The sequence below is a fragment of the Euphorbia lathyris genome, chromosome 2 (assembly GCF_963576675.1).
Source record: "Euphorbia lathyris chromosome 2, ddEupLath1.1, whole genome shotgun sequence".
Lineage (NCBI taxonomy): Eukaryota > Viridiplantae > Streptophyta > Magnoliopsida > Malpighiales > Euphorbiaceae > Euphorbia > Euphorbia lathyris.
This window is the reverse complement of record NC_088911.1, coordinates 64,289,234-64,306,843: the sequence shown is the minus strand read 5'-3', so window position 1 is coordinate 64,306,843 and position 17,610 is coordinate 64,289,234. Positions and strand designations below refer to the sequence as shown.

General features: G+C 40.8%; 1 protein-coding gene across 1 annotated transcript; it reads left to right on the top strand.

The window, feature by feature from the left end:
- The first annotated feature begins 6,821 nt into the window (after nt 1-6,821).
- On the top strand, nt 6,822-8,518 carry LOC136218477 (homeobox-leucine zipper protein ATHB-13-like). The gene is made up of 3 exons (XM_066005364.1): nt 6,822-7,263; nt 7,334-7,707; nt 7,923-8,518. The coding sequence occupies exons 1-3, from the start codon at nt 7,134-7,136 to the stop codon at nt 8,295-8,297; spliced, it is 879 nt and encodes a 292-aa protein (XP_065861436.1). The 5' UTR covers nt 6,822-7,133; the 3' UTR covers nt 8,298-8,518.
- Nucleotides 8,519-17,610: the final 9,092 nt, after the last annotated feature.

Genomic DNA, 17,610 nt, shown 5'->3' with positions numbered 1-17,610 from the left:
CTGCCAAAGAAAACAATAAAGTAATCAAGGTTCAAGAAGGAAACAAAGTTACCTTGATCAAACTGTGTAATCTTCGAGTAAATGAACTTGTCCCCCTCTTTGTGAATTAGGGGAATATCGCTCATCATGAAGGCTAAAGCATCCGCATATGTCCAGGCATCCGCCTTGACACTCTTCATGAGGTCCGCCACTACCTCATCACTCGCCGTCAATATTCGCATATCACCCGCCATATGCAGAGGTTTGGGATTCCAGAATGTTGGAAAACCCAGTGATTCGCCCTCGTTTATCTTCACGTAGAAGAATTTCTCATCCCAACAGTGGACATTGGACATTTTGCCACTGAATGGCGAATACACTCCAAATTTTGCAAAAGTAAGAAACGACTCTGACTTTCACTTTGACGGTTTGTGAAAAGCTCTAAAGATCCGCCCAGTGTATACTACCCCTAAGTTCGAAGCTAGATAGCAATCTAAAGCAATATCCAACCAGCCATTGGGGTGTAGTTGGCTGGCGGTGATATCAAAATAGGAAAGGATGTCCGCCATCATCTTGGGAAGAGGAAGTCGGAACCCTCTCTCCACGTGACTACAATACACAGTTAAAAATCCACTTGGCGGACAGGAGGGACGTTGATGAGTCGCCGCTAATTGAGTCTCATAGTTATTGATCCAGGGGAAGCGAATCGCTAGATCCGCCAGATCCGCGGCACTCATGCGAGACGAAGTGGACTCCGCTCGGGGATTCTTTTTCCTAGGTAGGGAAGAGGAAGAGGCCATTGTTCCCAAAAAACGCCTAAAATCTACGGCCGGCGCGGCACCGGTGGCCAAAGTAGAAAGAATTTGACTCCTAGTGGAACGAGTTTGGTAGCGATTACACGCCGAGTTACGTAACTCAGCTAAATCGGAACAAGCTGTGTCCTCGGAGGAAGATGAATTTTCCGATGACGATGTAGTCCAACTAAAACTAACCACAATTTCGGGAGGAGGGGTCAAATTAAAAAGCTCAGAGGTTGATCTAGAAGAGGACGAAGAACTCCTAAACATTCAGAGAAAATAGAATGAGAAAAGATGAACTTACATGAAAGAAAGCTTTGAAGGAACTCTGAAACTCCCAGGAAAAGCTTCGAGCAGTGAAAAGGCAAGTGAAAATGAAATAAGGAAGAAAGAGAAAGAGAAAGAAGAAGAAGGCGTCTTCTCTTTCCTTGGATAGGGCGCTTGTTACACGTGTCACTTTGCGATTGGCATCGAACAGAGTGCTCATTAATGCAGGTAGTCAGGACGGCGCGTAGAAGCTCAAAAGCCCTAAAGGACTTTAAGGGAACATAGGGGGGCTTCTGATAACAACGAGATATTATCCCGAGGACTAAGAGGGATATTCACCTAAGGAAACGCCACGTATTGACGAGATCCGACTGGCGGATCACCGGATCCCCAAGGACCCGTCAAAGGAGACCCACCGGCGAACCTATGAAGCGAATCTCCTTGAACACTCATTCGCCATTATAACGGTTGGGCCGACCTAGCCATAAAGACCATTAATGAGCTATTAATTAGCTAACCGCCAGCTTAAGGATAACTTGTAACCGCCATTAATGGAACATTAATGGAGACTTTCTAGTTACTGAAGGTTACAACTTTCTAGCTATATATAGCCTACGTCTCAGGCTATCCAAGTACACATTCTCTTACCCTTTGTCAATTCAGTTTGCTCTCTTGTTCCTCTATACTGACTTTGGCATCGGAGCTTCCCCCCGTCGAACCCAACGACGCCCCCACAGGGACGGAAGTTGATCAGAATTTCTCTACTTGTCATCAGTTTTGATTAGTTTTCATTCAATAAGCGAGCAAATCTCGCACTTTTATCCATGTGCGCGTGATTATTAGTTTTAGTATATGTTTTATTTACTTTTGTAGTTTCTAGCCATTTTATGATTGTTTTCAGGCAAAATATTGCCAAAATAGCACACACGTGAACTACCATTTATTTACTGTGGCTAAATGATCCACCAAAGGTCGCACCAAACGGAGTTTTTACTCAAATCTAGCGATTGGTGGGTCAATTTAGCCTTTGGACTAATGTCGTTTGGAGTTTATGTGCGTGTGCAGGTCAAAACAGGATCAATTTCAGGCAAAAATCGCGTCTCGGGGACCCCTGACAGTCGCTCGGAAAATTGGGCATATCCAGCCCATCGAACTGGCCTCTATAGGCCAGTTCGACGAGCTGGCCATGACTAGCTCGACGAGCTGGCCACCAGAGGCCAGCTCGATGATCTAGCCTACGGGAATCAGTCTTTTGACTGATTCTCGGCCCCACGACTTCACAATTTTGCCCCCACTCTTCCATATGCATTGGGAAACAAGTTAGATTAGGTTTAGGCATGAAACTGCAATTACAAATAGAACATTGTAATTGTAAATTAGATATCTTTTAATTTTATAAAAACCCTAGCCTCCACCCTTGAAGAATCCTCTTCCTCCTTCCATCCACCATTGAAGAACCTTCAAGCTCCGGTGCCCTCAAGGATTATTCGAGGATCCATCCTTCAAGTCCTAAAAAGATTCCTGCACTGGTCGACAGGTTCCCTGAAAGGGATTTCTTCTCTTTTACATTCTGTTTACCTCTGATCCAATCTATGAATCTTAGGCTAATTGTATCATCGTGACAATACTTTCTCCATCTTTAATGTTAATGCAATTTCTTGTTTTATCCAATTGATTTGTCTATTTAATCTTTGTCATTTAGGAGTAGAATAACTTAATTAGGAGTAGATTAATATAAACAAACTCAATCTTAAACCCTAGAGCCTAGATAACATTAGAAACCTAGTAACTCGATACTTGCAGGTGTAAATCCTATGGATTTGATACCTAGACTTGTCTAGATTATTACTTGATAACGATGAGGTACACTTATCCCTTAGTGAGTCTCATTGGGCATCGGCCCTGAGGCGCATCAATGCTCTTGATGATCATGTCATCAACGTATACGGATAAGTTGCTTCCATCCTTACCCTATAAATTTTATTCATCCTACGTTGGTAAGTGGATCCAGCATTCTTGAGTCCAAAAGGCATGACTTTAAAATAGTACGTAGGTTGATGCGTCACAAAGGAAGTTTTAATTCGATCCGACATCAGGATCTGGTGATAACTTGATTTGACATCCATAAATGAGTATACTCCATACCCAGCAATTCCATCTACAAGAATATCAATACAAGGTAGAGGATAATTATCCTTAGGATATGCCTTGTTAAGATCAGTGAAATCTATGCACATCTTGTAGGATCCGCCAGCTTTCTTGACTAGCACCACGTTCGCCAACCACTGCATGTATATGACTTCCTCGATTGCATCAACCTTTTTTAATTTGGCTATTTCTTCCTCGATTGCCTTTTGTCTCTCAGGACCATGGTTCCTCCATTTCTGAGCCACTGGAACTGCATCTTCAACAATGTTCAACTTGTGAGAAATCACATCTGGGCTTACTCTTGTTAGGATCTCATTCTCCCATGCAAACACGCTTTCAGACTCAATGAGAACTCTCGTAACATCCTCATTGATCTCAGATTTCAATCCTTAAGCGATCTGCACTCGCTTTCCATCAACAATAAGGAACATTTTCGTGTCGCCCAAAGCTGCAGTGACAAGTTCGTGTTCCTCAGCTCCGTCATCTTTGAATTATGGGCGGATAGATAAAGACGTTAAATAGGTTTCTTGGGCCACCTTTTGGTTTCCACTAATCATTACTCCTCCCTTGCTGGTTGGAATATACATTGCCAGATGGCGGATGGAAATTAGGGCTGCTACCTCTGAGATGAACGACCATCCAAGAATGATGTTGTAAGCTAATTGTCCATCTATAATAGAGAACTCCAGATCACCAATCCACACCTGATCATCATCTTCCAACTCACATCCCAAAGTTACCTGGCCTTTGGTCTGGATAGTGTGGCCCGTCACTCCTAGGATGTCAACTATAGTTGTTTCTATTTTGATCACATCAACCTTTAGTTTGGCGAATGCACCTCTCGTAATGACGTTGCAAGAAGTGCCCGTATCTACCATTACTCGTTTCATTTCCCAACCTTCTACCACCATAGTAATAACTAGGGCATCTGCATGTGGGGGGATCACTGGGCCTATCTCAGCAAACAGATGATTGAGCGATGACCGGTTGAGGGCGGACGTCTTTGATTTTTTAGCAGGCGGTTGATAACCTTGTCCGCCAGCGATGACGTTAATAACGCCTTTCACCTTCTTCTTTGGATCGTTTTTCTATTTGTCATCACTTTGCTTTTTATCATCCTCGATGACTCTATCCAACTTGCCCTTTTCGATTAACCTTTCAATTTCTTTTGCTAGCTCCCAATATGCATTTGTGTCGTGACCATTCCTTCTATGGTATCTGCAATAATTCTTGGGGTTTTTTCCAACATTGGTGTACTCCCCCCTTTTGGTTCGGGATATGTAATGTGCCGCTTGTGTTGGCTATTCTCCAGCCATATCAATACCTCGCTTTTAGGGGGGGTTCAACGGAGTGTACGCCGACCTATTCCTCGAACTCATGCGTCTAACTCTAGCGGATGGTTCAGAAGCTTTATCTTGCTCCTTTTCCTTGTCTTTCCTCCTCGATTCGCCTTTTCCGTGTTTGGGAGGAGAGATAGATTCCCTCTGAATTTCGTCGATCTCCATGAACCCCTTGGATTTTTCCATAAGCTCAACAATATTTCTGGGTTTGTGCCTCACCAACTTTTCTTGTAAGCTTTTACATATGGTATTTTTTATCACCATTTCAATAGCCGTTGGAACGTCCATATCGATTACTTGAATGCACATTATATTGAACTTGGTGATGTAATCTTTGAGGGGTTCACGCTCCTTCTACTTGAGCTAAAAAAGCTTATGAGATGATACGACTAGAGGGATATTGCCTGCAAATTTGGCGCATAACTCTCTGCTTAATTGATCCCAACTATCTATGGGTCCGATGGGGAACATCTGCACCTCTACCACACCTTTCTGGTGGGGACAGGGCCCTTCTATTATGAGAACGAGATGACCTTCTGCTATGGGAACAAATCACCTTCTACCTCGGGATCGAGATCACCTTCTGTGTCTAGGATTTGCAAGCCCACCTCCATGGTGACCTTGATCAGCCGCTGCTCCAAGAGGCTGCTCCTGTCCCGCCACCACCGCAGGAGGTGGTTATTGTCCACTAATTATGATTCTTGGATTCTGCACATTTCTTGGTGCTATTGGATTGTTCATTTGGCTCCCTTCAGGCGGATCTTCAAACAGTCTTCTATTCAAGGGTAGGTTACCTCCTAGCTTTGTGCTTGTGATAACTGCATCCACATGATCCTGGAATAAGAATGATGATTCGTTCCTAGCTCGCGGTCTTACAATGGCGCTTTCCCAATTTGAGGTTCTTGGCCTTGGCGGAGGACGACGGATGGGCGGTACAATTCCAGTTATTGGTCCTACCACGAGTGTGTTAACAAAATATGGTCTCAATCGATCCGCAGCTGTCGTACCGTAGTTGTTCGCCACTAGTTCCAGGACAAGATCGGTATAGGTGTCTGGCGACATTTCCCGTTCATCGTGAACGAGAGGAGGTAGGTCATTTCTTTGGTTAGTAGGGATTACTGGAACACTACTTACTGATATCGGAACCGTAAGCGGGGGTGTTGTTACTTCAGTTGAAGGATTTTTCCCTTCATTTGCCATCTTATGTTCGTGGTGTAAGCTCTTTTGTCATTAGAGCCTCCACGCTCACTGCACTAATTGATATTACCCGGTTGAATTCTCGTCGGAGCTCCACTTGTGGGGGGGCGTCGTTGGGTTCGGCCGGGGGGACTCCGATGCTAAAGTCAGTAAATTGTATATAATGATAAAACAAAAGCACTAAGTAGAGTATTGGAATGTGTACCTCAATAGCTTGGGACGCAAGACTATTTATACTAGGTTAGCTGTAACCCTCGATTTGGTAACTAGAAAGTCTCCATTAATGCCTTATTAATGGTAGTTACTGAGTTCATTCAAGTACGACCGTTAGCTCATTAAAGAGGTTATTACTTGCCTTTAATGATGTCGGTTTTCTCATAGGAAGACGGCGCCGACATTTTATTGGCGTATCGATGTGTGATGGCGGGTCTCCGAAGACATAATGGTTGCGAGCCTTTTTATGGTGTCTGATCATCTGTGGCGTATCGAAGAATCTAAGGATCCGTGGTGGCGTATCCCTTGACCGTAGCCGTTTGGTTAATTGCTTATTCAGTCCCTTAGCTTCGTGGAGCTTTACAAATTGGTTATTTGATAATATCCGGATGTTATCAAAGGTTAATAGTTGTTATGAAGAAAATTAAAATGGATGAAAGTTGAAGATGAGGAAGTGAAATAGAAAAACAGTGGAAAGAGGCACGATAGGTGTTGGTGGGTTAGGTAGCAACCCCTGCCCCCTCTTGGACCCATCCATCTTTTTTCTCTTTCCCCATTTCAACTCATCACCCACTTCTCACTTTTTAACACCCGAACTAATAATAATATGTAATCCAAGACAACTGTCTTTCCTACACTACACTACCCATGGAGACAATGACTCATGATTATCAAACTATCATATGCAGTGCAGACACAAAACTTCATCTATTTCAATTTAATATTAATCAATCTTGCTTCACCAACTTGCCTTTTCTTTTCATCATCACTTTTCTTTACCTTTTCTACACAAAATATCAATATCACTTTCCCTTTTTTTCTTTTTAAATAATCAAAGGAAACTACTGTATTTTATTTTCTCATTTTTTTAAAGCAGTAAAAAACCACTTAAAATAATGAAAATTCCATCTTCATATAAAGAGAAGTAGAACTACAGAATCATCATCATCATCGTTTCTCTCTCTCTCTCCATCTAAATATATATATGAACTATTCATTCAACACAAAATTTCAATTTTGAAAAATCCTTCCTTTATTTATTTCTTTGGTGGCTGTTATAGATCATCTCTCTTTTCTTTCTCATATTGACTAATCTGTGAGTTTTATTTCTATATTCCAAATATGACAGAAAATTTATTAATAAGGTGCCACAGTTTATGAGAAAATACAAATAGGATTGGAGTGAGAAGTCATGTCTTGCAATGGAATGGCTTTCTTCCCTGCAAATTTCATGGTCCATGAAGAAGATCATCAAGATCATCAACCTCCCACTTCTCTCAACCCCCTTCTACCTTCATCTTGCACTCACCAAGATTTCAACGGTAATTGATTCTCTTCATCTTTTCTTATTATTATTATTTTGTTATCTGAAAGTGTGGGTTGTGGTTGTAGGGGTGGCATCATTTCTAGGGAAAAGATCAATGTCATTTTCAGGAATAGATGCATCATGTCATGAAGATGATGAGTTATCTGACGATGATGGATCACAAGCTGGAGAAAAGAAGAGAAGGCTTAACATGGAGCAAGTTAAGACACTTGAGAAGAACTTTGAATTGGGTAACAAGCTTGAACCTGAAAGAAAAATGCAACTTGCTAGAGCTCTTGGTCTCCAACCAAGACAGATTGCCATTTGGTTCCAAAACAGAAGGGCTAGATGGAAGACTAAGCAACTTGAGAAAGATTATGATCTTCTTAAAACACAGTTTGAAGCTATCAAATCTGATAATCATGCTCTTCAAGCTCACAACCAAAAGCTTCATGCTCAGGTTTCTTTTCTTTTCTTTTTCTTGCATGGAACTGCTTACTTTAATAGTTATTTCTTTTTTGACTTTTGCTTCTGCAATCATTTTATTTTATCAACTTCCTCAACCAAAAGGTGCAACTTTTTTAATTGATTCTCCTCTCCTCTTATCTTGTGAAACCAAAATATATGTAGGCTAGGTTCCCTTATTTCCTTATTGGTTATCTTAATTATAAGCAGATAATGGCACTGAAAAGCAGAGAACCAACTGAATCAATTAATCTGAACAAAGAAACGGAGGGGTCTTGCAGCAATAGAAGCGAAAACAGTTCAGAGATAAAGCTTGATATATCAACAACAGCAGCAATAGATAGCCCATTATCAAATCATCCAACAACAACTAGTAGACCCTTTTTCCCATCTTCTTCATCAATAAGGCCAGTGGCACAGCTCTTCCATAACAGTAACAACAATTCTTCTTCTTCTTCCTCAAGGCCTGATCATATCCACAAAATTGATCAAATGGTGAAGGAAGAAAGCCTAAGCAACATGTTCTGTGGAATTGATGATCAATCTGGATTTTGGCCATGGCTTGAACAGCAGCATTTCAATTAATTAATAATGTTTAAATTATTTCAAGGAAAGAATATTATACACCAATTAATGTTATGCAGTTTCTCAGTTAATGCATTTTTTTTTGTCACAAGTCCCATGTATTTTTGGTGCTTATTAGGTTGAAATTTTATGTGGGTGAAGGAGACGAGAGGAGAGAAATCAGCTGATCATGATATATATGATGAGGAATAAAAAGAAAGAGGATTGTGTTTTTTGAGTCATATATATATATATATAGGATGTTGTGTTAATAATTAGATGAGATAATGAGATGTGTTGCTAGATTCCATGTTAAATTTAGCTACCAAGTGAGTGTTTAGAGCATTGAATTAATGTGTTTGTAGATTGTGATGCAGATATTGAATAATGAAGTAGAAGAGTGTAAAGGAATAGATAGAATTGAAAAGAATGAGTGGAGAGGAGAGAGAGAGAGAGAGAGTGAAGCACACATTCCAAGAAAGAAGACGAGAAGAAAACAAAGAAAGGTTGGAAATGGTGATTCTCGTGACAAGAAAAAGAATGGAATACCATCTTACTTTACACTGTTTGTTTTGTAGAGAAGAGAAACAATACAAATATCATACGTTTGCATGTGACCCACTGTGTCTCTCCATCTCCATCTCTTCAGCTGCTTGTGTAGGACCCTCTGCATGCTTATCTCATTACCCATCTAACATACATCATGCCTCAATCTCTAATTCCTTACCACATTCTCTCTCACCGTTTCTTTTTTTACCATAGTTATGAATCAACTAACAAGTTGACTTCAAGACCATATACCATGGTGCATTATGTTGGTTGATGAGACGAAAGAAGGTGTGGAGAGAAAGTTGGAACTATGTAGACAAACTTTAAAATCTAGAGATTTTAAGTTGAACCGAAGTAAGATAGAATATTTGGAGTGTAAGTTTAGCGATGATAGGAGTAGAGAGGCAGGGACAATCACCCAAGATGGGAGAGTTGTTCAGGTCTCGGATTGCTTCCGATATTTAGGATCTATTATCCAAACGGATGGAGAAGTAGATGGTGATGTTGCTCATAGGATTAAATCTGGTTGGACGAAGTGGAAGAGTGCTACGTGTTTCCTTTGTGACCCTGACATGCCTAATAGATTGAAGGGTTACCGCACGGCAATCAGACCAGCATTGTTATATGGTACGGAGTGTTGGGCAGTGAAATACTGTCACATTCATAAAATGTCGGTGACGGAGATGCGTATGTTGAGATGGATATGTGGTCATACGAGAAAGGATCAGGTGAGTAATGAAATAATTAGGACAAAAGTAGGGGTTACATCTATTGAGAATAAAATGAGGGAAAACCGACTAAGGTGGTTTGGCCATGTAAGACGAAGAGCGCGTGATGCACCGGTTAGGAGGATTGAAGAGTGACAAAGGGATGTAGTGGTGAGGGGTAGGGGAAGACCTAAGCAAACTTGGAGAAGGGTGATCAAGAATGATATGAGTTTATTGGGGATTGATGAAAATATGGTAGTGGATAGGACAGAGTGGAGGGAGAGAATTTATATCGCTGACACGACTTGATTTCACGGTTTTATATGATGGTTTGTTGTTGATGTTGTATAGAGCTTCTATCAGACTAAACGATCAAATGTATTTACAATTACAATTAATAATCACCAGCTCCAGGATACAAAACACATATATCACTCTTGGAAAACATACACAAAAAAGCAGCTCTAATAAATCTTTAAATTCTCAAGATAGAACTCATACCAAAGGAATCATATACAAGCACCAATCCAACTTTTAAATAAGTTTCAAAGATAGTATAACTTAATTGATATCGGGCTAAATGATATCACGTGCATGACGTTATTACTATCCTCATTACGGCCCAGACCTAAAGCATGATAAAAGTCTAAACGCATCTAAGACGGCTCCAGTCTCGTTTTAACAGGTCGGAAATGGTTGATGCGGCCCAAGCCCAACAAGCGGCGACCCATCACCAACGTCCAAACCTCCAAGCCTCAACATATCAAATCACCTTTTAGAATCCTACGAGATAAAGAATTCCTCACAAGATTCAGAATTCTTGAAGGATATGAATTACTAAGCTTGTAAGGATTCCTTAGGAGGTGGCAACCTTAAAACCTAATCATGCACTATAAATACAAGTATAGGCACAAGGTTCGATGCGTTAACTACTATATATCTCTAAACTAGTCCATACCCTCCCATTCGGTCCTAATCACATTCTAACTTAGGTGTCAGAGCGGGTTTGCCGAACTTCGGCCCCATCTGACCTACATATTGTCATGTAGGAACCAACATGACGTCAGATCATCAACATCGTCTTGGCACATGACCGAGTTCAGGTAACAAGTTATCATTAGTGGGGTGAATGTGGATTTCGATTATCCACCATTTATCAGAATATTCAGCAATGCCTCAATTTGGTCGAGTTCATTTAGAGATCCACCAGAACAACGATCGATAGGTCGATCAGCATGCAGGGCCCCAGCCCCGGTTGGACCCTTAATACCAGCTCCTGGAGGAGGAAGTATCTCGCAGGTTTGCCTATAATTTAATAGCCATGCAAAAATAGATGGACGACGTAAAAGCCACACATGAGTTAGAGATGGCCGATCTGCGGTGAAAATTGCGAAAAGCGAAAGAAGGTGAGTGAGAAAAACCCACCCGAGATGCAGAATCAGGTAAGGAATCCTCTGGAACCCCTAGGGCCTTTTCCCGAAGCCAATCACTTAAGCGAAGGTATTCCAGATCGTGGAGCTCCCACAGGTGCCATACAAGGTGAAAGGAGCTAAAGGACGGTGAAAAACCCCACGGGCGAAGCAAACACCGTTCCCAACAGAACCTATGAGCAATCTCCATCGGAGGTTCGAACTGGAGCAGAAAAGGGCTAAGGAGGGTTCGCCCCTTAGCAAAGAAGATATATTGGACCTCTTAGAGAAGAACTCTTCGTGAAAACCCAGCTTCCGAGATGGATATTCGAACTTAGCAGAGACCAGCACATCTCTATCAAAAGAGATTCAAAGGCAGCCTATGCCTTGGGGATTCTGGGTCCCAACCTTTATACAATATGGAGGAATGGGTGACCTTATTACCCACGTCAAAAACTTTCGACAAATTATAGAAGCAACTACAACTACTGACGATGTCTTATGCCGAATTTCCCCCACTACTTTGAAGGAATCAACGGCCTTTTGGTATGAGCAACTCCCGCATGAGTCCATTCGTAACTTCAATCAGATGGCCGAATCATTCGTGGACCACTTCATCACCTCAGTATCAGAGGAAAGACCATGCTAGATCTCAATCGAGCAGTTCAAAACGAGGGGAATCTTTGGCCCAGTTCATCAAGAAGTTCCAGGCCATGGCCATTCAAGTAAAGGAATTTAATATGAGCGGAGCTATCAATGCTCTGGCAAGCAATTGCCAAAGCTAGGCCCTTCAGCAAAGCACCATCACCGCTCGACCAAAAGATTTCCAGGAACTGATGTAGAGAGCCAGAGACTACACTCATTGGAACCAATATAAACTGAACTCAGTGCTTCGAAAGGAGCAACTCAGCCATGATAAGCGTCCTAGGAAGGAAGAGAGCAATAGGCGAAGCATTGATAGGCCTCGGGAGCAGAGGAATAAACCACGCCATTCCTTTAATGCTCCCTTGAAAGAAATGCTCTTTTGGGTGGAGGACAATAAGATGTGGATCCAATATCCACCTAAACTCAAGAAGGGCCGAAGTAACGGAAAATATTGCCACTTCCACAAATGTGAAGGGCATGAGGTAGAGGAATGTAGACAGTTGGAAATTGAGTTGGAAAAAATGGCAGAAAGCGGCAAGCTAGACCACTTTCTTAAAAAATTTAAAGTCGAAAGCGAAAAAAAAGAAAGAGAAAAAGAAAGAAGCTTGAGCCCCTTGTGGAGTAATCAATATGGTAGAAAAAGGTCCTCAGACCATGAAGAGCAAGATAGGTGATGCTACCGTCAAAACCAGGGAACATCAATCGAAGATATCTGAAGAATATGACAAGCCATTGGTGATCAAAATGTTTATTAACGGTTGCACAATTGAAAGAGCCTTCGTTCACACCGGTAGTTCCATCAATATTATAACCTGGAGCGCATTCAAGGACTTGCAAGTCAAATAAAAAAAGTCTATCCATGGTATGACCCCTTTAACGGGAGTCAATGGCGGCACAATCCCCTTCATAGGCAGTATCTACTTAAAGGTAGAGATTGGCGATTCGAGGCCTGGGTGGCGGAGTAAAGCAATTTTTGTTACGGCAGATGTCGCACTCCCGTACAACGTAATAGTAGGAAGACCACTCCTATCCAAATCGGTAGGAACGTTGTCCATCAGGTATCTAGCATACCAAATACCTATGAAAAAGGGCATGGCGATCGCTTGGGGCAGCCAAGGGCGGACCCAATGGATCCATCGGACCCCACTAAGTTGGGGCTCCGAAGTAAGTGATCACCAAGAGGGACGGATGCCAACCAAGCCTACAAAGCCCCCAAATACTGGGAGACTGGTTGAAAGCAATCTTTCATGGAAATTCATAGAAAGGGGGAGTTCAAAATTTCCCCAAAGGCCTAGTTAGAAACCAAGAATTCACGCCACCGAGCAAATGATGACCCATATTGAAGACAAATGAGCTTCAGATATTAACCGAATAGCACCGGGACCTCATCATCTCGTGACTTAAAAGAAGGGAAAACTGTTAAGGGCTGCGGAAAGCAGGAGGCCAAGGCTCTAGCCATGGCATGTCGAAAGGGTCAGAAACACAAACAAAGAAACTGCCAAGCTTTAAATGTTCGACCAATTGGGGCAAAGAGAAAGCTTACCATGTTCCAGCCATGGCCATAAGAACTAGGCTCCCAAGTAGACTTAGGCCACATGACAGTGAAGGAAAATATGCAAACGTTTGGCAGCGAAAATATAAAAAATTTAACCTATTTCCTTTAACCAAGATCCGTTAATCGTTATTTCATATAAGGAGGGATAGAAGGAAATACCTTTCAATGATCTATCTACTGTTGCAAGAGAAGTGCCCTCAACTCTTACTCCGAGTTCAGGAGAACAAAACAAAAACACAATTCAAACGAAGTTAGAACTCAACCGTATAATAGCAACCAAAGTAGATTGCCTCTAATTAATCAACACAAGATCAAGGAGTAGAGGAAAGAGATGAAAATCAATTGACCGGAAGCAAGCGATGAAAGATGATCCACTACAGTAGGGGATCGAAATTCACTCTCTCCGGGATAGCTAGGGCTAGCCGAAATTTACAATAAGGGGGGATATATATAGCTTATTCCATCTAAACCCTAGTCAGATAGAATTAGGTTACTGAATAAGAATTTAATTCGGAATAAAACTCTTATTGTTATTATCTATATAAAGATAATAATAACTTATTGATAGGATAATAATAGAAGCAATTTAATCTCATTAAACCTCCTAACTTATTTATCCTATAATTAATTTAATTCACAATCATAATCTGATTATAATTGTTTCAAAAATAAACTAATTCCTTTATGTATATAATACATAAATCGCCCCCTTATGCTACTAGGCCTTAGTGGACTCAGTTGGGCTTCCATCAATTAATTAACATCTGTTTCTCTTTTGGGTTCCAAGTCTTATGTGTGACCCATTAGGTGTTGGTCCCTTATAACGTAACAAGTTAGTTCCAAGGGGGGGATAGGAACTATTTAAAATTTTGTACGTTGAGGCTGACTTCGTTTTCTTTGAAAAATGTTTACACAGCGCGCTGAGTGATCTTAAGACACTAGCTTAGTCAACTGGTGACTAAGTCAGCTTCTTTCCTTGAGTCAGGAGATAGCACTTGAGTCTATTCCTGAACTCAGATACTCAATACACACAACTCAGCGTAACCTCTTTACTTAGTCAATTTTTAAGCAAGCAATATATATATATAAGGAGTTTAAGGTTAGAGAGATGTTACTCAGCAGATTTATCCATGTTTGGCCTCTATGCCTACGTCCTGTCCCCGGAACACGTTCCGGGCTTTCGAATTCTCTACTGAGCTCTTTAAAGGTAGAGCACCAAACCTTTTACAACTAGAAGCTGAGTATAACAAGAGTACCTTCCTCTATACCTCTACTCACTCCTATTCTACCGCTGAGTACTATAACCGAGTACTCAGCCTCTCCTTTCTATTTCTAGAATTGATAATAAGATTGTCCTAAACAACAATTGCTAAGACACTTTAGATGATTGGGAATCACTCTAGACTTTTACACAATAATCTGGAAATTGGTGTAAGTATTTGCTTTGCTTTTTCTCACAGAACTTCAAGTGTGAATTTGGTCATCGTAATGGCTAGTTGAAGATCTGCATCGAATGAAGCAACTGAAAGGCCTATTTATAGTGACACCTGAGGCATTCGGTGATTTCGAATTTCGAAATAACCGTTGGAGGGAAAACGGCTTCATGTCGTTGTCACTCAGTCTACTCAGTGGCGTTGGCCAATCAGATTCTTGCATCTTCTGTCTCTGAGCAGCTTTTGGTCAGTCCAGCAGAATGTCTCTCCTTTTATGGCAAAGTCAACTAGACAGCTTTCTGTGTCTTCTGAACTTTACCCGAAGTGGAAATACTTTGTCTGAAAGTTGCTCTTGCTCAGCTGCTGTCTTGTACTCTTTGTCGTTCAACTCAGCAGCTTCGTTCCGAAGCAGTTAAGGAAGGTCTTCTCGATCCTTCTTATGCTGAGCTGCGTTTTATCAACAACGACAGCGTTTTGCTTACACGGACCGAGTGGTCTTGATCTGTTTTGACTTGGGCCTTTGACTTTCTTTTGGGCCTTTAGCCTTTTAATGTTTGTGTCTTATAAACAAGTAACTTAACATTGAACAAACACATTAGTATAATAAATCAAAGCAATTAAACTTAGTGTGTTTAGAATATTTTTTGATAAAATAATTTTGTCAAATCAAAATCATGTGGAAAGGTGTTTCAACATTAGGTTCTTATTGCTTCTAGCCGTATACAACTATTAAATTAATTTCTCAGAATTGTATTTAATCTTTGTACAACGGAATGAGTACGCGAACTGTGATTGGCAGATCCGAAACATTCCCCCAGAGCTATAAGAAGATAGGTTGATTCTGTCATTGACCTTTCCGTATTAGTTACAGTATAATTCGATCCTTCATCAACTACATCCTTGAACAGAATCTTATGACTATAGATAATGTCAAGTCATATATAGCGAGACGTTCGTTTTACTTGTACATGCCGAGTTAACTCCAATTAGATAGGTTAAGTGAAATCTGCATTTCAAGTCTTAAGCTATCACCTTGCAAGGATTTAGAGTTAAGTCTTCCACAAGCGATCCTTGGACGTATCTCCCATTTATCAGGAGTGACAAATGCTCAATCCAATGTATAATTATCCTGCAATTACTTCCTGTGATACCCAACGTCTGCCGTACACTCCCCAGAGTCATCCCTGTTATGGATCGTGTTACAATTGGATCAAAGCATCACATTCCATAATCCAGAATCACTAATTAACATTCTTTTGAGTCTTAGGATTACTTATACATATTAATACCAATGAGATGAACAGGTGACAAGGATAAATCTACCCATCCTGTTATCTCAAGTCGGGTCCACAATCCTAATGAACCCCTTTCATTGGATCCATGTAACTGTCCAGATATCTGCATATCTGAAGCTTGTGAGATCAGCTCTCTGTCTCGACAGAAGACATTGTTACATGCAAGTCTCAGCAGTGATATGTCAATCCTATTTCTAAACATATTACTTGACTTGGGGTGGTTTTAAGTTTATTAGTTTATTATAAAGTTTAGTCTCACTTCATGCTTGTATGAACACTTTATAATCACTTTAAACAAACTTAGGGATTTCCTTTTATTAGACTTATTTAGTTCTTAAAAGAGGTTGCCTTTATATAGTTTATGAAACCATATCTTTTTAAAACAAATGATATAAAAAACACTTCATTTATATTAAGTTTATATCCTAGAACAATTGTCTATAGGACACTAAACCCCAACATACTCCCACTTGGACTAAAGCCAATTGTTTTTACAACTTATCCCAGTAGAACTTAAATGACAATCATGTACTTTCTGGATTAAGGACTTTGTCAATGGATCTGCAATGTTGTCCTCTGTAGGTACTCTTTCTATTCTCACATCTCCTCTTGCAACAATCTTTCTTACAAGGTGGTATCGCTTAAGGTAATGCTTGGATGCATTATGAGACCGTGGTTCCTTTGCTTGTGCAATGGCTCCATTGTTATCACAGTACAGAGTAATGGGATTCACAATGTCAGGCACCACACCAAGTTCTATAATGAACTTCTTAATCCAAACTGCTTCCTTTGCTGCCTCCACATCAGCGATGTACTCTGACTCGGTTGTAGAGAAAGCCACGCTTCCCTGCTTGGAACTCTTCCAACTGACTGTGCCCCCATTCAAGATAAACAGGTATCCTGATTGGGATCTAAAATCGTTCTCATCTATGAGATGACTAGCATCTGAAAATCCTTCTATTTTCAGATCCCCTTCTCCATAGACTAGGAAATATCTTTAGTCCTTCTCAAGTACTTAAGAATGTTCTTGACGGCATTCCAATGCTCGTCACCCGGATTACCTTGATAATGACTCGTTATGCTTAACGCGAACGCTACGTCAGGTCTAGTGAAAGCATAGCATACATAATCGAACCGATTGCGCTGGCGCACGGAATTACAGCCATGCGTTTCTTATCATCTTCGGTTTTAGGACATTGACGATTGTTTAACTTTACCCCATGTACCATGGGTAAGTTACCTCGTTTCGATTCAAGCATGCTTAACCGCTTTAGCACCTTTTCAATATATGTAGCCTGTGAAAGACCAAGCAGTCTTCTTGATCTATCTCTGTAGATCTTTATACCTAGTATATAAGCTGCTTCACCAAGGTCTTTCATGGAGAAGTTACCTGATAACCATACTTTCACCGACTGTAGTAGAGCTATGTCATTTCCCATTAGTAATATATCGTCCACATATAATATGAGAAATGCAACTGAGCTCCCACTTGATTTCTTGTAAATGCAAGCTTCTTCGCAATTCTGTTCGAAACCAAATTGTTTTATGGTTTCATCAAAAAGCTTGTTCCAGCTTCTAGATGCTTGCTTGAGTCCATAAATGGATCTCTGAAGTTTTCAAACCTTGGTTGCATCCTTTGATGTGAAACCTTCAGGTTGCATCATATATACATCCTCAAGCAGATTTCTATTTAGGAAAGCTGTTTTCACATCCATTTTCCAAATCTCGTAATCGAAGTGAG